General features: G+C 47.0%; 1 protein-coding gene across 2 annotated transcripts in view; it reads left to right on the forward strand.

Moving 5' to 3' along the window:
* The window catches only part of ILVBL (ilvB acetolactate synthase like), a 64,388-nt gene that overhangs the window by 5,447 nt on the left and 35,966 nt on the right, over positions 1-22,975 (forward strand). For both annotated transcript variants that reach the window (XM_082274142.1, XM_082274143.1), the window contains exons 2-5: positions 192-328; positions 6,194-6,395; positions 8,545-8,672; positions 18,721-18,859. In XM_082274142.1, the coding sequence (XP_082130268.1) occupies positions 192-328; positions 6,194-6,395; positions 8,545-8,672; positions 18,721-18,859 (606 nt within the window). The remainder of the gene's footprint in view (positions 1-191; positions 329-6,193; positions 6,396-8,544; positions 8,673-18,720; positions 18,860-22,975) is intronic.

Raw genomic sequence — 22,975 nt, forward strand, 5'->3', positions numbered from 1 at the left:
CAGATTAGCTTGGATGGGTTTGGACTCGTGTCTGAGCCAGCCTGAGTTCATTCCTAATGGCAATAAACATCTGACAGAGTTTCTAACCCTTTTCTGTCCCAGCATCTCCTTTTTATATTTGTAATCATTAGAACAATCCTTTATATATTCTATTCTGTTTGATAATCTTATATTCTCTCTGTGTGTTGCAGTGATCTGTGAAGAGGGTATAATGGAGTCGGGTTGTTGCTGCGTGCATGCTGCGGGCGCTGTCCTCGGAACTTTGGTGACCTTTGTACTGCTGTGGCTGGGATATCGCCTGGGTGTCATCTACCAGCTCTTCCACAAGGTGAGATAATGAGACCTCGTCCACACAGGCACTGTGCAGAGACAATGCGACCTCGTCCACACAGGCACCGTGCAGTGTAAGGCCCCAAACACACGTGCAGATTATCTGCAGACTTTTGTCTGCAGACTTACCAAAACCATATAATATGAGGTCAAACCTAAACACTTTCAATTTGTATGCAATCCGGCAGGCCCTTGCACTACATAGAAAAGGTAAGTCTGCAGACAAAAGTCTGCAGATAATCTGCACGTGTGTACGGGGCATTAGGCCCTTCACACATCCATCCATTGACAGATGAAAAACGGACATCAATGTATCTCTATGGAAGAACGGATGTAATTGGATGATCACACGTTTACATCCACATCTGTTTTTTGGAACTGACCTTATTTTTCTTCCACTTACTACTTGAAGTCCGTGCAATAGCTGAAAGACGGCTGCAGCGCGGGCTTAAATTGCCAGGAGGGGGGTACATGGACGTCCTCCCGTTCTCGCACTACCCCTGCCCCCTCCATGGGACTGATCTGAGTAAAGTGCTGATCCCCAACCTTTACCATGTGATCAGCTGTCAGCCAATGACAGCTGATCACATGATGTAAACAGAAGCCGGAAATGAGCTTTTTTTCCCCTCGTGCTGACAGCATGAGGATAAAAAAAAAAATGAGCCGGTTAACGGCTTCTGTAAAAGGGACATCAGTCCCACACAGTGACCGCCAGTGCCCAGCAGTGCCACCTCCCAGTGCCCATCAGTACTGCTAACCGCTGCCCACCAGTGCCACCTATCAGTGCCATCTATCAGTACCCACCAGTGCTGCCAATCAGTGCCACCTCTCAGTGCCCTTTAGTGCCACCTACCACTGCCCACCAGTGCCATCTAGCTTTGCCCATCAGTGCTGCCAATTAGTGCCTCATCACCAGTGCCATCTCTCAGTTCCCATTAGTGCTGCCAATCAGTACCACCTCTCAGTGCCCTTCAGCGTTGCCTTTTTTATCAATGCAGCCTCATCAGTGCCACCTATCAGTTCTGCCTTATATGTTCCTTCTGATCAGTGCCCATGAGTGCCACCCATCAGTTCCAACTTATCAGTGGCCATCAGTGCCACCTATTAGTGCAGCCTCATCAGTGCCACCTATCGGTTATGCCTTATCAGTTCCTTCTGATCAGTGCCCATGAGTGCCACCTATTAGTGCAGCCTCATCAGTGCCACTTATCTGTTATGCCTTATCAGTTCCTTCTGATCAGTGCCCATGAGTGCCACCCATCAGTGCCTCCTGATCAGTGCCCATGAGTGCCACCCATCAGTGCCTCCAGATCAGTGCCCATGAGTGCCACCCATCAGTGCCTCCAGATCAGTGCCCATGAGTGCCACCCATCAGTGCCTCCTGATCAGTGCCCATCAGTGCCACCTATCAGTTCCTCCTTGTCAGTGTCTTCTGATCAGTGCCACCTATCAGTTCTGCCTTATCAGTGCAGTCTCACCTGCACACATCAGTGACACTAGTTTGGGTGACAACCTGAAATTCCCTCACTTCCTGTTTGACTATGGGACAGGAAGTGAAGGTAAATGTACCCAATGGAACACTGATGGCAAAACTGACCGAGGTTATAACCCTCCCTTACTTTATCCAAAATGAAAAGAAAAGTTTTTTGCCTTCAGTTACACTTTAACCACTTTAGCCCCGCTTACATTGAGGCTACTGCGGCAAAGTGCCGCGATCCCGTCCAGCGACGTAGACCTACGTCGCTGGACTCCGCCCCTTATGGGCGGCGCTCGCGCGCCGCCGGAGGCTCGCTCCCGCTGTGTTCATTCACAGCGGGAGTCGGGCCAGCGGAGGAGCAGCGGCGATTGCCGCTGCTCTGCCCCGATCGTCGGGGATCGAGTCTGGAGATCCGCCCGCTGTGTGTAAACACAGTGGGCGGATCTCCATAGTGACAGGGACTGACAGATCGGAGTGTTCAGCATAGCTGGACATCCGATCTGTCCTTCTGTCACACAGTCACCTCCCCCCCCCACACGTCAGTAAGCACCAGGCATACATTAACCCCTCCCTCTCCAATAAAATTAACCCCTTCCCTGCCAGTGTCATTTTTACAGTAACAGTGCATATATATAGCACTGATTACTGTAGAAATGTCACTGGTACCCCCAAAAGTGTCAAAAATGTCAGTCAAGGGTCCGATCTGTCCGCCGCAATGTCGCAGTCCCGCAAAAAAAATCGCAGATCACCGCCATTACGCGTTAAAAAAAAAACACCAAAAATGACAGAAATCTTTCCCTTAGTTAGTAAACGCAATAACTTTTGCACAAACCAATCAAAATACGCTTATTGCGTTTTTTTTTACTAAACATAGGTAGCGTAAAACAAATTGGCCAAAAATTTAAAAAAAATTTGATTTTTACATTTTTTTGGGGGGGAATTTCATATAAAAAAATGTGAAAAATATTGTTATTTTTTCAAAATAAACGCTATTTTTTTGTTTATAGCGCAAAAAGTAAAAATCGCACAGGTGATCAAATACCACCAAAAGAAAGCTCTGTTTGTGGGAAAAAAAGGACGTAAATTTCGTTTGGGTACGGCGTCGCACGACCGCGCAATTGTCAGTTAAAGTCGCACAGCGCCGAATCGCAAAAAGTGGCCTGGACGGAAGACAGCAAAATCCTCCGGTGGTAAAGTGGTTAATGAATCATACTGAACCTTGCACACAGTAGTTAAAAGTGAAGGGGAAGTGAAAGGTTTTAGAGAATGAGTGGAGATCATGTGAGAGGATAGACAGGACAACTGATAACTATCCAAATCAGTAAATTCAGGTCAAGCTCAGAATAAAGCATTGTTTTAGAGTTGACCTCCAGCAGTTTAGTCTTGCACAGTTGTACCGGCTCCTCTCCTGTACTGGAATTGCTTACTCTTATTTCACTGCACACTGTGAGCTTCTCACAATGTGCATTAAGCAAAGAAGAACAAATTTATTGAATCCTGTCACTTAGTACCCAGTGTTAGTGGCCATCATCCCGATAGACAGATACAGAAAAGGGTACCCCCAATGGTTTGGGACTTTGAATGCCACTGAAAATTTTGAACAATAAGGTATTTAAAATACAATCTTTATTTTACATAGAGAAGACCAACAATAGCTACATATACATGATTATATATACCCAACAACCAGCTGGATATACACAGAGTTAAAATTTTAAAATTGCATGCAAGGACAGACCAGTTTTCCGTACAGAAGACTCCTAGGTACCATTGGTGGAGAGAACTGGACCGGACCTTACGCGTTTCGGGTATAATACCCTTCTTCAGGGGTCAACCAAAGTTTAATACACTAATTATACCAAAGGAAGTCCTCCTATAGAGATAACTGGGCTGTCAATTAAAACGGTATTCACCGAAAGAGAAGTGCCAAATCTCCCATAAACATAGTTCACTGGGAAAGAGAAAAGTATAGAAATTGGCTGGTAAGCGGCAAGACCGTGGGCGCCATAATGATCCACAGTTAGTCCTGGAAAGTCCTTAATGGGCATATAGGCCGGTATGGGGTACCTGCCATAAATTAGTATTTCTCATGGCTAGAGGTCAGCAAAGTATAATGAGAGTATCAGTCCATAACGTGGAGTATTCCTGAAAGTGAAAGTCTGCGTCTTCCTGTGGGAGAGATGGCAGCCTCTGCTATTATACCCGAAAACGCATAGGGTTCGGTCCGTTTCTCTCCACCAATGGTACCTAGGAGTCTTCTGTACGGAAAACTGGTCTGTCCTTGCATGCAATTTTAACTCTGTGTATATCCAGCTGGTTGTTGGGTATATATAATCATGTATATGTAGCTATTGTTGGTCTTCTCTATGTAAAATAAAAATTGTATTTTAAATACCTTATTGTTCAAAATTCTCAGTGTTTCAGTGGCATTCAAAGTCCCAAACCATTGGGGGTACCCTTTTCTGTATAAGCAAAGAAGAAGAGCGCACAGGCTCTGGTGCAAAACCTTTTATTTAAAGGAGTTGTAAAGGCAGAAGGTGCATTCTATGCATTAAGATAAAAAGCTTTCTGGGTGTAGCAGCCCCCCAGCACCCCTAATACTTACATGAGCCCCAACTCTATCCAGCGATGCTCACGAGTTCCTCAGCCGTCCGGGACTTTCCCTCCTGATTGGCTGAGACGTGGCGCCATTGGCTCCCGCGGCTTTCAAAGACAGCTAGCCAATCAGGAGAAAGAGGGGGCGGGGCAGAATGGCAGCTTTGTGTCTGAACTGACGCACAGGGCCGCAGCTCGACTCGGGTGCCCCCATAGCAAGCTGCTTGCTGTGGGGGCACTCGATAAGGAGGAGGGGCCAGGAGCAGCAACGAGAGGCCCGAGAAGAGGAGGATCCGGGCTGCTCTGTGCAAAACCAACTGCACAGAGGAGGTAAGTATAACATGTTTGTTATTTAGAAAAAAAAAAACATGAGACTTTACAATCACTTTAACTAGAAAAAAATTGATAAAATCAATACACTCACAAGCATAGATAAGATTAGGCATGTCATCCACAACTACCCCCCAGTCCACAGCTCTATATCCCTGGTGAAAGCTTCTGATGGAAAGATGGGAGACCAAGCAAACCAAGCTTAAGTGCAGCCGTTGCCACGTTGACAGGTCTCACTAACCAAGCGCTTCCTCGGCCGCTGGGTGAGCCAGTGCCACCCTCAGAACCATGTGATTAGGAGGGCTGGGCCCTGATTGGGTGTATGGACTGTTGCTATGACCTATGGCGTGGCTCTCCAGTTCTTGGAGAATATCCATGGACATCCTCCCAGAACCACGCCTCCCACGCACCCTGGGGCATCAGGCATGCTTTGTGACTGCTTTGTCCTTTGGTCAATCACAGCAGTCCTTTACCATGTGATCAGCTATGTCCAATTACAGCTGTTCACATGTAAATAGACTTGCTGGTATCGGCATTCCTTTCCTCACACGTTGTCTCTGTGTAAGGAAAGAAGAGCCAATAACTGGCAAGGCTGACCGTACATTCTTTACACTGATAATCAGGGCGCTGATCATCAGTACCCTGATGATCAGTGCAGTTTCATCAGTGTGCATCCCCGCCAGCGTCCCATCGGTGCATCCCCACCAGCGTCCCATCGGTGCATCCCCGCCAGCGTCCCATCGGTGCATCCCCGCCAGCGTCCCATCGGTGCATCCCCGCCAGCGTCCCATCGGTGCATCCCCGCCAGCGTCCCATCGGTGCATCCCCGCCAGCGTCCCATCGGTGCAGCCCCGCCAGCGTTCCATCGGTGCAGCCCCGCCAGCGTCCCATCGGTGCAGCCCCGCCAGCGTCCCATCGGTGCAGCCCCGTCATTATATATAACAAAAACTAAGAAAAACTTTTTTTTTTTTTCCAAATTTTTGGTCTTTTTTCACTTGTTTAGCAAAAAAAAAAAAACAGTGGTGATTACCATCAAAAGAAAGATCTATCTGTCTCAAAAAAATTATAAAAATACCAAATGTTTACAGTGTTACATGACTGCGCAATTGTATTTCAAAGTGTGACAGCGCTGAAAGCTGAAAATCCGCCTGGGCAGTAAGGGGGTGAAAGTGCTCAGTAATGAAGTGGTTAACTTTTTTTTTTTTTTTTGGCCAAATAGAAAAATGACTACTTCCAGTTCTGTGTTTTAGGGATTTTTCAGCTTGAAATGAGTTGTAAAGTCTTCTGGATTTCCAAATGTGGTCATTTCAAACCTGCAACATCATTTTGGGGTTTTCAGATACCTGAAGAATTGGATAAATTCTTACTTTCTAAAAAAAGTTTCCTCCCCTTGTGGTAGAAAGGATTGGACCAGTACTGACTAGTATGTGACATTGCTTGTCTGCTCTGCTACCTTTGCAGGTGGAAACTCAGAGTCCTCGCCATGGAGGAGAGGTGGTGGCTAAAGTCTTACAATCCCATGGAGTGCGATACGTCTTCACGCTGGTTGGCGGCCATATCTCGCCCATCCTGGTGGCCTGTGAAAAGCTGGGAATAAAAGTGGTGGACACGAGGCAGGAAGCCACTGCTGTCTTTGCTGCCGATGCAGTGGCCAGACTCTCGGGTAACTTACTGTCTATTATTTAAAGCCCAACGCTAGCCGAAATGTTTTCTTTAGATTTAAGGAAGTGCAGCGCAGGGAAGAGTTAGCGCCTCTGTTAGGTTTTTATTGCCATCTGTGCCCCTACTGGGGAGATTTTCTCTTACTTCCTGTCAAAGTGGGGAAAAACACATTTTCTCTATTGTTCATTGACAGACGCAGCTCCATATTCTTCTTAACCATTGGGTTATGCTGCCCCCTACAGGAGTAGGACACTAGGCAGGAAAAAACTTTACCACGCAGACCTAACCTTTTTACTGTTAATATATTTTAAGACTTTTTTGGGGTTTGTCCTCCTATCTTTTGCAATCTGTCGTTCATTTTGAATTTTTGCGCCCTTGATTTCCTTTTTACATATTCTGTTATATTCTTTGTAACAATTAAACAATGATAGTGTTCCCTCATTTTTATATTTTTTAAAAGCTCTTTTCTTTTTATCTATAGATTTTTTAACTTTGGCCGTGAGCCACATAGGTTTTATTTTTAGCCTTTTAAACTTATTACCCATGGCAATATACTTTGCAGTGAGTTTGCATAAAGTCTTTTTGAAAATTTCCCATTTTTGTTCTGTGCTCATATCGATGCCAATATTCCCTCCCAGTCTAAATCCTGGAGAGAAGCCCTCATCCTTGGAAAATTTGCTCTCTCTTAGGCTCCGTTCACATGTGAGCGTATGGATCGCGGGCAGAACCGCCGCGGTTCCGCCCGCGATCCGGAGATTATTGCAAATCGCGGGGCGCCTAGCGTTGCCCGTTGATTTGCAATAGACCCCCAAACGCCGAGCGATGTTGCCGCGATTTCCGCCTGCCGAATCGCGGCAACATCGCGCAAACAAAATCGCGGGACGCAATACGCTCCAAAGAAGTACAAGAGCTTCTTTGGAGCGTATTGCGTCCCGCGATTTTGTTTGCGCGATGTTGCCGCGATTCGGCAGGCGGAAATCGCGGCAACATCGCTCGCCGTTTGGGGTCTATTGCAAATCAACGGGCAACGCTAGGCGTCCCGCGATTTGCAATAATCTCCGGATCGTGGGCGGAACTGCGGCGGTTCTGCCCGCGATCCATATGCTCACATGTGAACGGAGCCTTAAAGTTAAGTGTTTTTGTATTTCCTGTATGTGTTTTTTCCTTACAGCTAACATTAAAACAAATCATATTCTGGTCACTGGTACCCAGATGTTCTTCTTCTCATGTTTTTCTAAAGACAAAAAAGAAAATTAAAACTCAAATAGTTAGGTGGTCGTATCAAGCATTGGGTTGATTATATCTTTTGATTAATCTTCCAGGAAAATGACCAGCTTTGCTTTTATAATTTTTAAAAGGCTCCCTACACAAAATATTCATATGATTCTTCTGGCCATCGGGGGGGATGCTCTCAAATGACTGTGTAAGTTGTACTGTAGTTGGCGGACATGATGATTAGGAGCACGCAAGTGAAAAAATCCACCTATTTGAGTTTTTGATTTCTTTTTTGGCTTCCGAAAAACATGATTGTGACATTTTTCTTTTTGTATATGAAATAGAGAGATATTCTATTTGCCAAGATAAAAGGTCCTGAGGATGTATCTTTGTGAAACGCGTCGACCTCTTGGATACCCAAGCAGAGATATTCATACATAATTTGTACAATGTGTTGTTTTTATACATAAACTTTTAGCTGTTTGTAATTAATAAAAATATTTTTTATATAAAAATACAGCACCTTATTCCAATCTGGTACCAGTAAAGTCCATACATATTCTCCTTTTCCCTCTGTTTTTCCCATTATTTGATTGCCAGGATGTGGTACCAATTTGGCGCCTCCTAACTCTTCTTTTTCGATAGAATATTAAAGGCGTATGATACCAGTGTGCAGCTTGTCATTACTAGGGCTGTAGATGGTGAGCACAGACGGGCTCTTGTGCCATCACCGGAAGTCTCTGTAGTGTAGAGGAGGTGCACGTCTGGAGTGGTGCTGTTTGTCTTGGATGCATTAACAGTAGCAATGCACTGAAATTTTTGCCGCTAAAAATTATTGGCCGAAAATAGGGTTTTCAGCGTTGTGCCGAAAGAAAAAAAAAAGTGCCGATAATGGCTGCAGAAAACTTTTATAACTGTTTTTTTTGGGACTCCAGGTACTGTCGGTGTTGCCGCAGTGACGGCTGGTCCAGGGTTAACCAATACCGTAACCGCCATTAAGAATGCTCAGATGGCCGAATCCCCGCTATTGCTGATTGGTGGAGCAGCTGCCACTTTACTGCAGGTAAACAAATTCAACAATTCTATTCTGTGACATTGGGGTAGTGCATTATATTTTAACAAAGCCTAACTAGACCAGGGGTCTGCAAACCTTTCTAAACAAAGCGCCAGTTTACTGTCCTTCAGATTTTAGGGGGGCCAGAATGTAGCCAGTGAAAGAAGAAAATGCCCCGGCATCCGTGGGAGTAGACCATGTCTCCAGCTTGGTGGTCAGTGGGAATGAAAATTGCATAGCACTTGTGGTCAGTAGAAGAAGAAATAGTGTCCCATCATTGGTGTCAGTGGGAGGAATAGTGTGCCATCATTGGTGTCAGTGGGAGGAATAGTGTCCCATCATTGGTATTGGTGGGAGGAATAGTGTCCTATCATTGGTGTCAGTGGGAGGAATAGTGTCCCATCATTGGTGTCAGTGGGAGGAATAGTGTCCCATCATTGGTGTCAGTGGGAGGGATAGTGTCCCATCATTGGTGTCAGTAGAAGGAATATTGTCTCATCATTGGTGTCAGGGGGAGGAATAGTACCCCATCATTGGTGTCAGGGGGAGGAATAGTGCCCCGTCATTGGTGTCAGTGGAAGGAATAGTGCCCCGTCATTGGGGTCAGTGGGAGGAATAGTGCCCCGTCATTGCTGTCAGTGGGAGGAATAGTGCCCCGTCATTGCTGTCAGTGGGAGGAATAGTGCCCCATCATTGGTGTTAGTGGGAGGAATAGTGCCCCATCATTGGTGTCAGTGGGAGGAATAGTGCCCCATCATTGGTGTCAGTGGGAGGAATAGTGCCCCATCATTGGTGTCAGTGGGAGGAATAGTGCCCCATCATTGGTGTCAGTGGGAGGAATAGTGCCCCATCATTGGTGTCAGGGGGAGGAATAGTGCCCCATCATTGGTGTTAGTGGGAGGAATAGTGCCCCATCATTGGTGTCAGGGGGAGGAATAGTGCCCCATCATTGGTGTCAGTGGGAGGAATAGTGCCCCGTCATTGGTGTCAGTGGAAGGAATAGTGCCCCGTCATTGGGGTCAGTGGGAGGAATAGTGCCCCATCATTGGTGTCAGTGGGAGGAATAGTGCCCCATCATTGGTGTCAGTGGGAGGAATAGTGCCCGATCTTTGGTGTCAGTGGGAGGAATAGTGCCCCATCATTGGTGTCAGTGGAAGGAATAGTGCCCCATCATTGGTGTCAGTGGAAGGAATATTTCCCCGTCATTGGTGTCAGTGGAAGGAATAGTGTCCCATCATTGGTGTCAGTGGAAGGAATATTTCCCCGTCATTGGTGTCAGTGGAAGGAATATTTCCCCGTCATTGGTGTCAGTGGAAGGAATAGTGTCCCATCGTTGGTGTCAGTGGAAGGAATAGTGCCCCATCATTGGTGTCCATGGAATAAATAGTGCCCCAAAGTTGGTTTCAGTGGGAGGAATAGTGCCTCATTGTTGGTTATAGTGGAAGGATCAGTGCCTCATATCAGTGGGAGGAACAGTGCGAGCAAAGGACCCCATTTGACCTTCAGGTCACAGTTTGGAGACTACTGAACTAGACCGTAACAGATAGTCATCCATGGTGCTGCTCTCAGTGGCATCTGGTTGGAAACCACATTAGTGAGGTCTATTATTATTAGGCTACATACATAAGGGTGGATTGGCCTGTGAGTGTCAGATCTTTGCATGTTTGGGCACCCAGAAGGTACAGGTGCAGCATCCAGCCCTGCTGCCAGGAACCTAGCATACATTTATAAAATACACCGCGGACACTGTAGATTTAGACAGGCTTCTGGAAGTGGGGCTGGATGCTGCACCTGTGCTTTCTGGGCCCCCACAAATGCCAGAATTTAATACTGAGGGGCCAATCCACCCATATGCATGTAGCCTAATTAAAAAAAAAAAAAGATCTTCAGATTTCCTCATACTGTTTTTTTCTTTTCAGAGGATACCGTGAGCCGCACTATGCATGACTATCTGTTACCTTGGGCTTGCCCATGCAACACCACAACCTCAGCACAACTTAGAAGCAGACTCATATAAAGAATTAAAATGATAAAAGTATAAGTGCTGCTTGTCTGATCTCACATTTCCAGCTTCTAAGTTCAAAGGATTGACAGGGCATTAACTGTCAGATTTTATATGACCTCTGACCCCCTGGCACAAACTCAAGTGGCAGGCTTAGACAAGAGTATTTAAAAAAAATATATGGTAAAAATAACACCCTAAGTGCACTTTTTTTGTTCACCTGGAGGCGTTGTGTACTCAAAGGGTGTACAAATCGCCCCCTAGAAATATAATTTCCTGCTTGTGTAATTGGCTCACTGATGTTCCCAGAAGTCTGCACTAAGATACAAGTCAGATAATTGGCATCTCCTGCAACAAAAATGTCATTTTTGGTGAGATACTCTCAAAGGAAAAATCATGTCTAAAGGGATGCAGACCCTGTCACTTTCCTCATTAGAACCCTGCAAGTGCAGCAGATGATTAATAATTATAAAATCATTCCCATGCACATGGACACAGGCAAACAGCTATTTCTTCAGAATAACAAAAGGTAGGAATCTGCAACAAAGTTTGTTAAAATGCCTGTAATATACAGAGATCACCCACTGGGTTTTTTTTTTTTTTGTTTTTCTTCATAAAACTGGAGTTACTCTTTGCCGCTCACAGTGCTTTTACTGCAAGTGGGTGGCAGCTACAGGTACATCGCTGAGCACATGCACACTAACGCACCCTCTGGGGTGCGCAGCGGCGCGATCCAATGAAGCCTGTGAGCGACCGGGGTATCATGTGATCGCTATGATCAATCGTAGTGATCACATAAATGCAATGTAAACAAAACAATCCTAATTGGCTTCCATTCGTGACTGCTTACTTACTATTGCTATCACAAGGTATCTGGCATCCACCCTGTACCATGTGCCAATCAAAGATCACAATAGTAAGCAAGGTTCCATGAATGAAAGCCATTCACTACAGCTAAAACTATTGCTTATAACAGTGTAAAAAAAAAAAAATCCTGATCACCCACCCAGAGTAGTAAAGGTGTTCTGTCGGGTTGTGGTGCAGGCCAATCAAGTTCCTCCACCCCAAACTCACTCATCCATGTCTTTATGGACCTTGCTTTGTGCACTGGTGTGCAGTCATGTTGGAACAGGAAGGGGCCATCCCCAAACTGTTCCCACAAAGTTGGGAGCACGAAATTGTCCAAAATTTCTTGGTATGCTGACGTCGTAGGAGTTCCCTTCACTGGAACTAAGGGGCCCAACCCCTGAAAAACAACCCCACACCATAATCCCCCCCTCCACCAAATGATTTGTTATAGCTGCAAAGGGTGGGCCAACTCAATGTTGAACCCTACGGACTAAGACTGGGATGCCATTAAAGTTCATGTGCGTGGAAAGGCAGGCGTCCCAATACTTTTGGTAATATAGTGTGTATGCACCAAATTTTGTGGACTCTAAAGCTGGATACACACTATACAACTTTTGTTGTTAGATTTCCTTTAGATTTACCTTCAACTAGTGGTCAGTAGGAGCAGAAATAGTGTCCCATCATTGGTATTAGTGGGAGGAATAGTGCCCCATCATTGGTGTCAGTGGGAGGAATAGTTCCCCATCATTGGTGTCGGTGGGAGGAATAGTTCCCCATCATTGGTGTCAGTGGGAGGAATAGTGCCCCATCATTGGTACAAGGGCCCGCCTGAATAGTACAAGAGCCCGCCTGATTGCATACAAATTGAAAGTGTTTAGATTTGACCTCATATTATATGGTTTTAGTAAATCTAAAGGAAAAAATCTAAAGACAATTGTATATAGTGTGTATGGCCCATAAGTTTCCCACAGGCTAAATATTATACACTGATTTTGGTTATTTTTACCAAACAAATGTAGCAGAATACATTTTGGCCTACATTTTTGAAGAAAACGGAAAATTTATATCAAATACTTACCGTAATTTTCCTTTCCTGATGGACTCCATGGCAGCATACGTATCGGGGTTTGGCCCCGCCTCCAAACCTACCCATAGGACCTCACTCCCATAAATCTTTGCTCCTGTTCAGCACACGTGTTCTGTAACTATCCTCCACAGAAATCCGGGAGGGAACTCCTGCTGCCATGGAGTCCATCAGGAAAGGAAAATTACGGTAAGTATTTGATATAAATTTTCCGTTTTCCTGACAGACTCCATGGCAGCATACGTATCGGGAAATAACTCGCCGTACACACAGGGTGGGCAGGTGCTGAACAGAAAAGTTTTAATGCATTTTGTCAAACAGACAGGACTTGCAAACCAAAATTCACAGAAGAAAGAGCCGCTGGCTCAACACAGTAATGGGATAAGAAAGTGTTAATAGAGGACCACGATGCTGCTCTGCAAATGACTTCAGGAGCCACATGTCTGGATACTGCCCAGGAGGTAGAGATGCTCCGCGTCGAATGAGCTGTAACTACTGCTGGAGGGGTCAAGCCCTTAGCCCTATAAGCCCACTGGATGGTCTGGATGATCCAAGAGGAAATGGATCTCGTCGAGGCTCTTGAACCTTTGTTTTTTCCATAAAAGGTAACGAAAAGATGTTCTGATTTTCTGAAAGAGGAAGTGGCATTTAAATATTTCTTAATACACTCTCCAACATCCAGCGGATGAACCGAAGATTCTTCCTCTTCCTGTCTAAAGGTTGGTAATACTGTTTCTATGTTTTCATGGAAGACAGAGGTCCTTTTTGGTCTCGCATCCAGCATGGGGATGAGCACCACTCTGTCAGGAAAAAAGGTTAAGAAAGGCTCTTGTGTCCCAAAGGACCCAATTTCCGACACTCTTTTTGCTGAGGTTATAGCCACCAGAAACACTGTTATCAGTGTAAGCTCTCTTATGGTCAAAGAATCAAACATGTCTTGAATTTGACTCGCCAGGAAATCCAGAACTAGTGGCAGATCCCACTTGGGAAACCTGGGTTTTCTCTGAGGTCTGATTCTCACTGCCCCTTGGAAGAACTGACGAATTAGGGCATGAGTGGCCCAGGAGATCCCTGTAAAAGCAGAAATAGCCGAGACCTGGACTCTGAGCGAACTCACTGATAGAGGCAAATCCAGTCCTGATTGGAGAAAGCTCAATACATCCTGGATCTTAATTGAAGATTGAGGATCAGGCCTTGTATTCAGTTGTGCAGAAAATTTTTCCCAGATTCTCTGATACACCCTGTTCGTTGAGCTTCTTCTAGCACTAAGTAATGTCGAGATTGCCGTTTCTGGACAGCCTAAAGCCTGTAACCTCCTCCTCTCAACATCCAGACCTTGAGATGTAAACGGTCTGGGCACGGATGGAGTACAGACCCCTGGGACAACAGGTCCGGTCTGAAGGGTAGCGGGATTGGGTCTTGGACACTGAGTAGCGTCAGAAGGGGAAACCATGGCCTGTTCGGCCAGAAGGGAATCACCGCCACTACCTCCACTGGCTCCGACCTGAGTCTCCGAAGGAACTGCAACACAATCGGAATTGGTGGGAAGGCGTATGCCCTGTGGAATCTCCACTGATCCGAGAGTGCATCTATCCCTGATGCTTGTGGATCTCTGAATCTTGAGTAGTACTTCGGCAGTTTGTGATTGCAGGGGGAGGCGAAGAGATCTACCTCTGGAGAAAACCCCAATGTTAGGATCCAGTCGAACGTTTCCTTGTGAAGGGACCACTCGTTGTTGTCCAGATCCACTCTGGACAAGAAGTCTGCTTTGACATTCTGGACTCCTGGAACATAAACCGCTGAAAGATTCGAGAGATTTTTCTGTGCCCAGGACATAATCGGCTCCACTTCCCTCAATAGGGACCAGCTGCGTGTACCCCCTTGTTTCCTGATGTATGCCACTGCTGAGGTGTTGTCCAGGCGCAGCATGACAGGTTGGTCTTTTGTCAGGTGAGCAAATGCTCGAAGAGCTTGGAATGCTGCTCGGAGTTCTAGTATGTTGGATACTATTCCTCGAGTGGAAAACTCCCACCTGCCCTGTGCCACCTCCGACAGACAGTGGGCACCCCAGCCTATGTTGCTGGCGTCCGAGGTAACCACTACCCACGGAGCTGGCTTCAGAGAGTGGCAGTTCAGCAGGTGGTCTCTGCATAGCCACCAAGGAAGACTCGCTCTCATTGAAGGGGTTAGGAAGATGCGTTGATCCAGATGCCACGTATCCCATTGCTGAAGGAATCCCTTCTGAAAGGGTCTCATCCTCCACAGGGCCCACTTCACCATGGGGACTACTGCGACCATAGTCCCGATCACCTTCAGACATTGACGTGCCTGAAGATGAGAGGATGAGAGGGCAAAGCGAATCCTGTCTCGGAGAGTCCCTATCTTTTCCTCTGGAAGAGAGATAGTCGCCTTCTCTGTGTCGAACAGAGCGCCCAAGTAGATCAGGGACTGAGTTGGAATCAGGTGACTCTTCTCCTTGTTGAGTAACCAACCAAACTTCTGGAGAGTGGACACGACCTGCTCCAGATGAACTAATAGTTGGTCTCTGTCTTGGGACAACAGGAGTAGATCGTCCAAATAGTGGTGAAGACGGATACCTTTCAATCTCAGTAGGGCTACCACGGCCAATAAGATTTTTGAAAAGGTCCGTGGAGATGTTGAGAGCCCGAATGGGAGACAGATAAACTGAAGATGTAATCCTCCCACTTCGAACCGGAGAAACCTTTGAAAATCTTCGTCCACAGGGACATGAAAGTAGGCGTCTTTCAAGTCGATGGACACCATCCAATCTGCCGGCTGGACTGACTGCTGTATGGACAACAGGGTCTCCATTTTGAACCTTTCTTTTTTTATGAATTTGTTCAAGAAGGTCAAATCTATTACTGGTCTCCATGATCCGTTCTTCTTTTGGACCAGAAAGAGCGGAGAATATATTCCTTGGCCTCGCTCGGACTCTGGAACGGAGATGACAGCCCCTTGAGCAATGAGAGCTTCGACGTAAGAAAACAAAATCTGACGCCTTTCTTCTAGACATGGTATGGCAGTAGGCAGGAACCTTGAGCCTGGCCTCTCCTTGAAGACCCACTTGTGGCCTGAAGACACCGTCCTGACGGCCCAGGGGTCCTGAATCGAAGCCGCCCAGACATGTCGGAAGGAGCGTAGACGCGCACCCACCCGACATGTCTGAGCGGGCCCACCTTCAAAAGGACTTAGTGGGCTCACGGTCCCCAGAGGAGACGTTCTTTGTCGTCTTCCTGGAAGACTGTCTGGGTCTCCAGTTCCGGTTGAACTCCCGACCAGGTCTATAAGAACGAGCTTCCCTGGCCCGGTCAGGCACAAATTTTCTGGTAGGCTGTCCTTTCTTGACGTTGAACTGGCGCCGATCCTGGGGAAGAAACCCAGACTTACCGCCTGTAGCCCGGGTTATGGCCTCGTCCAGTTTATTCCCGAAAAGGGAGGACCCCTCAAAGGGAATACGGCACCAAACTTGCTTTGATGCCGGATCCGCCACCCAAGGGCGGAGCCAAAGAGCTCTCTTAGCTGTGACCGAGGACAGCATAACTCTTGCCAATAGACGGATCAAGTCTATGGAAGCCTCCCCAAGGAACGACGCGCCCAGCCTAAGCTCCTGGATTGGAGCGCTTCTGGCCACCTCCTCCGAAACCGATCTGACCGATTCGTCTACCACATCAGCCCAAGACTCCATGGCTTTGGATAGAGCAGCCAAAGCCAGGACTGGCTTACAGGCCATACCTGCTGTAAGGTAGATTCTCTTCAAATCAGAGTCCATCCTTCGGTCCAACGGGTCTTTAAATGAGACCGTATCCTCTAAGGGAAGGGTCACGTGCTTGACCAGTCTCATGACTGCTGCGTCAACTAGGGGAGGGGACTCAAGATGTTTCACATCATCCTCTTTGAAGGGGTAAAGTTTAGCCATCTTGGATACTAAGGAATTCTTTCGTTCCACCTTTTTCCACTCCTCCAAGATGATTTCACCCAACTCTCCCAGGAAGGGAAAATTAACACGCTCCTTATTGAGCTGTTTAAAGTACTTCTTCTGCTTGGGAGGGGGGACAGCTGACTCCTCCCAATTTAAGGTCTCTCTGACCGCTTTAACCAGGGAAGGCACCAAGGTATATTCAAAACCCAAGCAGGGATCCTCATCTTCAGAGTCGCTACCTGACAAGAGCATCGACTGATGGCTTGTGTGGGCTGACTCGAAATCTTCCTGTACCTGTAGTGCTACAGGGGAGGGGCTTGGGGAAGCCGTTGCAGTGTCTTGAGAACGACTGACACCCAACTCTGCCAAAGAGTCCTTAACCACTCTCTTGACCAAAGCCTCAATGCGCTGATCGGAAGTATCCCTTTCTCCCGCAGCCTGGGAGAAACATCTATCACAGAAAAGCTTCCTCTCCGGGACACTAGCGCCACAGCCTCTGCAACCTGCTTTGTCAGGTCTCCGTGCGTGGCTGGCTGAAGTAGATGATTTTTGATGATGTGAGCCCGAACGGGACTTTCCTGTAGAGTGCCGGTGGCGAGAGCTTGAGCGTCTTTCACTTCTTTGAGAAGAGTGCCTAGTCTCTGAACGAGGAGGGCTGTGAACAAGAGAAAAAACAGAAAAAAACAGACAGGAAGCTAGGAACACTTGAGTTCCTACCCCCACCCCCTATAACCCACAGCCCCACCAAGAAGCCCCAAATACCTGTTAGGGGCGGGCTGACCACCGGAGGGCAAAGTAGCTTCCATTCTGATGCTGACCTACAAGAATGAGCCGGACAGCAATGTCAGAAAACCAGCAAAAGAGGAGGGGGGGGGGGGGGGGGGGGGCTCCCAAACTGGGGCCAGTACTCACCAAGAACCAGAGGTTAGCAGGCAGAGCGGCAGCGAACAGCAGGCGTCTAAAAACCGATCAGATGCGGAGTATAGAACACCCAGTATCAGCAGTGTGTATAAACACAACACTGCTGACAGTTCTGGGGTTTAAATATGGCGCCTGGTGACGTCATCAGCGATCGCCGCCGACGCCAACTCACTGCGCATGCGCCGCGCTCCTACTGCGCACGCGCGAGAGCCAAGCCTCGTTCTGGAGGCGCCGCACATGCGCAGTAGCGCACCGCACCGGCGGCCGGTCAGGAAGTGAACCGCTGACCGGCCCCGGACCACTAGCCACCAGGGAAGGCAGGAAAGACCAGGTAAGAGAAACATATATAAACAAGGCAATATAAGCATATAAAATAGCTGCCATGGAGTGTACTCACGAACCGCAGACCACCAGGGATGGATGCACACCGGACTTATCTCTTCAAGGGTACCGGCCACCCGCAGCAGCTGGGCTTTTTGGCCAAGGCTGCTACATCTTCGCCCCTCCTCCATACCCCGCAGCAGCTGGGGCTTATTGGAGAGCTCCATACCCGACTGGTAGAGCCATCCATCACCCGGAATCCATCTTCAGGTAGGATATCAGGTAATCCTTTGGAGGACAAAAAAAGAACACGTGTGCTGAACAGGAGCAAAGATTTATGGGAGTGAGGTCCTATGGGTAGGTTTGGAGGCGGGGCCAAACCCCGATACGTATGCTGCCATGGAGTCTGTCAGGAAAGATCATTTATTTGCAAAAGTGTATAAAAGAAACCAAGAAAAAAAGTTTTTTTTTAAATATTTTGGCCTTTTTTTTTTTATTATTTATTTATTTTTTTTAGCAAAAAAAAATAAACCCAGTGGTGATTAAATGCCACCAAAAGAAAGTTGTATCTGTGTGGAAAAAAATGATGATATAAATTTATTTTGGACACAGTGTTGCATGACTGAGCAACTGCCAGTTAAAGTAGCGCGGTGTTGAATAACAAAAAATGCCCTGGTCATAAAGGGGGTAAAACCGTCCGGAGGACAAGTGGTTAAACTTCTACTGCTGCAAAAAATTAAAAAAGAAGTGAAACTTCATGGGGGTGGCGAGTAATCCCAGGATTAGATCAACAGTGGGTCTCATCACTGGGGCCAGTATAGGAGAAGTGGGAGATTTACCCAGTAGCGTCTATGGTACCCAGTTGTGTAGAGTGACCCTTTCATACACATTTATCATGTAGTACACTTTGTCATGTTATATTTTGTTCTTTGTCCACCAGGGGAGAGGAGCTCTGCAGGATATAGATCAGATGTCGCTCTTCAAACCTATATGTAAATTCTGTGCTTCTGTCCGCACCATACGAGACATAGCGCCTATACTGCGCAGAGCGCTGGCTGAGGCCCAGTCTGGAACACCGGGTGAGGAGTGCTGTTAATGTTTCCTTGATATTATATTGCCACCTGTCCCTTTTTTTATTTTTTAACCACTTGACCTCTGTAAGATTTATCCCCCGTTCATGACCAGGCCATTTTTTGTGATATGGCACTGTGGTACTTTAACTGACACTTTTGCAGTCATGCAGCGCTCTACATAAATAAAATGTACAGTATGTCCTTTTTTCCCCACACATAGAGCTTTCTTTTAGTGGTATTTGATCACCTCCTGCGTTTTTTTTTGCACTAAAAAAAAAAAAAAACAACAATTTTGAAAAAAGAAAATATTTTTCTACTTTCTGCTATAAAACATATTCAATGAAAAAATGTAAAAAAAAAAAAAAAAAAAATCACATTTCTTTATCAATTTAGGCCAATATGTATTCTGCTACGTCTTTGGTTAAAATAAAAAATCCCAATAAGCGTATATTGAATTTATAGCGTCTACAAACTATGGGATATAAACTGCAATATTTTATTATTTCGTTTTTTTATACTAGTAATGGTGGCGATCAGCAACTTATAGCAGGACTGCGATATTGCAGGGGACAGTCGGAAACAAACTGACATTTGTGACACTTTTGGGGAACCAGTGATGCCAACACAGTGATCAGTGCTAACAATATGAACTGTCACTGTACTAATGACACTGGCTGGGAAGGGGTTAAACATCTAGGTTGGTCAAAGGGTTAAACGTGTGCCTAGCCAGTGTTTTCGTGTACACAGTGTGGTGCCATCGCTAAGGGATGTGATGGATTTTATTCCCTGCTTTGCAGGTAAAGAAAATCCAGCACATCCCTGCTGACAGGTCAAAGCTCTGCATTGTTTATGTATGCAGAGCTCTGTATTGCGTCTCTCCTCGACAATTGGCAGGTGCAAGTGAACATCCATTGGCCGGCACCTGCTGATCGGCTTCTGCTGTGACTAATCACAGAAAAAAATCAAATGGATGGTGCCAATATAATGAAAATTAATTAATGCACCAACATCCCCATAATGTATTAGAGAAAAGAGGAAGGGGGTATCTTGGGACTTTAACGGTGCATCATTTCTTTAGGTATCAAAACTAAGCAGGACACCTAGTTTTAAAAGAGAAAAAGTTTAACAATTTTATTAAGGAACTACATTTAAAAACACTTAATACACAAAAGGCACAAACAAGGGTATAATAAAAGAATTTCATGCCATAATAAAGGGCATGGAGTGTGGATGGATTCTGAACGCTAAGTGGTTTTGACCGGTTTCGCCAAATCAGGCTTCTTCAGAAAATTTAGTGTAAACAGGAGTCCCTCTATCAAGTAAAACGTATACATGTCATTACAAAAGAAATTATGCATTTTAGACAAAAATATACATTAAATGCAAAAACAGATAAATCGATGTTCATGCAAATTGACCAGACTCCGCCCAGTGAAACCCAAATGTATATGAACTGATCCGGTCCAGAAGTGGTTAAAGCATAAACTCTAACAATGAACTTCTCTTATTTGTTTCCTTTTTTGATTTGCTAAATATACAGCTGAAAAAAAATTTCTATTACTGTTTAATGATTAAAAAAAAAAAAATTCTGCCAGAAACCTTGTCAGCTGATAACTTCCCTGTGCTCCCTGGTTCCCTGTGCTCCCTGGTTCCCTGTGCTCTCTGGTTCCCTGTGCTCCCTTGTTCCCTGTGCTCCCTTGTTCCCTGTGCTCCCTGGTTCCCTGTGCTCTGTTGTTCCCTGTGCTCTGTTGTTCCCTGTGCTCTGTTGTTCCCTGTGCTCTGTTGTTCCCTGTGCTCTGTTGTTCCCTGTGCTCCCTGGTTCCCTGTGCTCCCTGGTTCCCTGTGCTCCCTGGTTCCCTGTGCTCTCTGGTTCCCTGTGCTCTCTGGTTCCCTGTGCTCTCTGGTTCCCTGTGCTCTCTGGTTCCCTGTGCTCTCTGGTTCCCTGTGCTCTCTGGTTCCCTGTGCTCTCTGGTTCCCTGTGCTCTCTGGTTCCCTGTGCTCTCTGGTTCCCTGTGCTCTCTGGTTCCCTGTGCTCTCTGGTTCCCTGTGCTCTCTGGTTCCCTGTGCTCTCTGGTTCCCTGTGCTCTCTGGTTCCCTGTGCTCTCTGGTTCCCTGTGCTCTCTGGTTCCCTGTGCTCCCTGGTTCCCTGTGCTCCCTGGTTCCCTGTGCTCCCTGGTTCAGTGACATTACTACAGTAATCAGTGCTAAAAATATGCACCGTTACTGTACTAATGACACTGGCAGGAAGGGGTTAACACCAGGGGTGATCAAAGGGTTAAATTTATGCCTAGAGGGTGTTTTCTAACTGTGAGGGGGATGAGCTTATGGAATTAACACAGAGAGTTGTGTTAATTCCTGAATAGGAGGAACACAGGAGCCCTGTGTTGATTGCTGACGGAACAACGGTCTGCCTTGTTTACAATGCTCTCTGGTTCCATGTGCTCTCTGGTTCCCTGTGCTCTCTGGTTCCCTGTGCTCTCTGGTTCCCTGTGCTCTCTGGTTCCCTGTGCTCTCTGGTTCCCTGTGCTCTCTGGTTCCCTGTGCTCCCTGGTTCCCTGTGCTCCCTGGTTCCCTGTGCTCCCTTGTTCCCTGTGCTCCCTTGTTCCCTGTGCTCCCTGGTTCCCTGTGCTCCCTGGTTCCCTGTGCTCTCTGGTTCCCTGTGCTCTCTGGTTCCCTGTGCTCTCTGGTTCCCTGTGCTCTCTGGTTCCCTGTGCTCTCTGGTTCCCTGTGCTCTCTGGTTCCCTGTGCTCTCTGGTTCCCTGTGCTCTCTGGTTCCCTGTGCTCTCTGGTTCCCTGTGCTCTCTGGTTCCCTGTGCTCTCTGGTTCCCTGTGCTCCCTGGTTCCCTGTGCTCCCTGGTTCCCTGTGCTCCCTTGTTCCCTGTGCTCCCTTGTTCCCTGTGCTCCCTGGTTCCCTGTGCTCCCTGGTTCCCTGTGCTCTCTGGTTCCCTGTGCTCTCTGGTTCCCTGTGCTCTCTGGTTCCCTGTGCTCTCTGGTTCCCTGTGCTCTCTGGTTCCCTGTGCTCTCTGGTTCCCTGTGCTCTCTGGTTCCCTGTGCTCTCTGGTTCCCTGTGCTCTCTGGTTCCCTGTGCTCCCTGGTTCCCTGTGCTCCCTGGTTCCCTGTGCTCCCTGGTTCAGTGACATTACTACAGTAATCAGTGCTAAAAATATGCACCGTTACTGTACTAATGACACTGGCAGGAAGGGGTTAACACCAGGGGTGATCAAAGGGTTAAATTTATGCCTAGAGGGTGTTTTCTAACTGTGAGGGGGATGAGCTTATGGAATTAACACAGAGAGTTGTGTTAATTCCTGAATAGGAGGAACACAGGAGCCCTGTGTTGATTGCTGACGGAACAACGGTCTGCCTTGTTTACAATGCTCTCTGGTTCCCTGTGCTCTCTGGTTCCCTGTGCTCTCTGGTTCCCTGTGCTCTCTGGTTCCCTGTGCTCTCTGGTTCCCTGTGCTCTCTGGTTCCCTGTGCTCTCTGGTTCCCTGTGCTCTCTGGTTCCCTGTGCTCTCTGGTTCCCTGTGCTCTCTGGTTCCCTGTGCTCTCTGGTTCCCTGTGCTCTCTGGTTCCCTGTGCTCTCTGGTTCCCTGTGCTCTCTGGTTCCCTGTGCTCCCTGGTTCCCTGTGCTCCCTGGTTCCCTGTGCTCCCTGGTTCAGTGACATTACTACAGTAATCAGTGCTAAAAATATGCACCGTTACTGTACTAATGACACTGGCAGGAAGGGGTTAACACCAGGGGTGATCAAAGGGTTAAATTTATGCCTAGAGGGTGTTTTCTAACTGTGAGGGGGATGAGCTTATGGAATTAACACAGAGAGTTGTGTTAATTCCTGAATAGGAGGAACACAGGAGCCCTGTGTTGATTGCTGACGGAACAACGGTCTGCCTTGTTTACAATGCTCTCTGGTTCCATGTGCTCTCTGGTTCCCTGTGCTCTCTGGTTCCCTGTGCTCTCTGGTTCCCTGTGCTCTCTGGTTCCCTGTGCTCTCTGGTTCCCTGTGCTCTCTGGTTCCCTGTGCTCTCTGGTTCCCTGTGCTCCCTGGTTCCCTGTGCTCCCTGGTTCCCTGTGCTCCCTTGTTCCCTGTGCTCCCTTGTTCCATGTGCTCCCTTGTTCCC

The sequence above is a fragment of the Pelophylax lessonae genome (genome assembly GCF_965119305.1).
Source record: "Pelophylax lessonae genome assembly, chromosome: 12".
NCBI classification, from domain to species: Eukaryota; Metazoa; Chordata; class Amphibia; order Anura; family Ranidae; genus Pelophylax; species Pelophylax lessonae.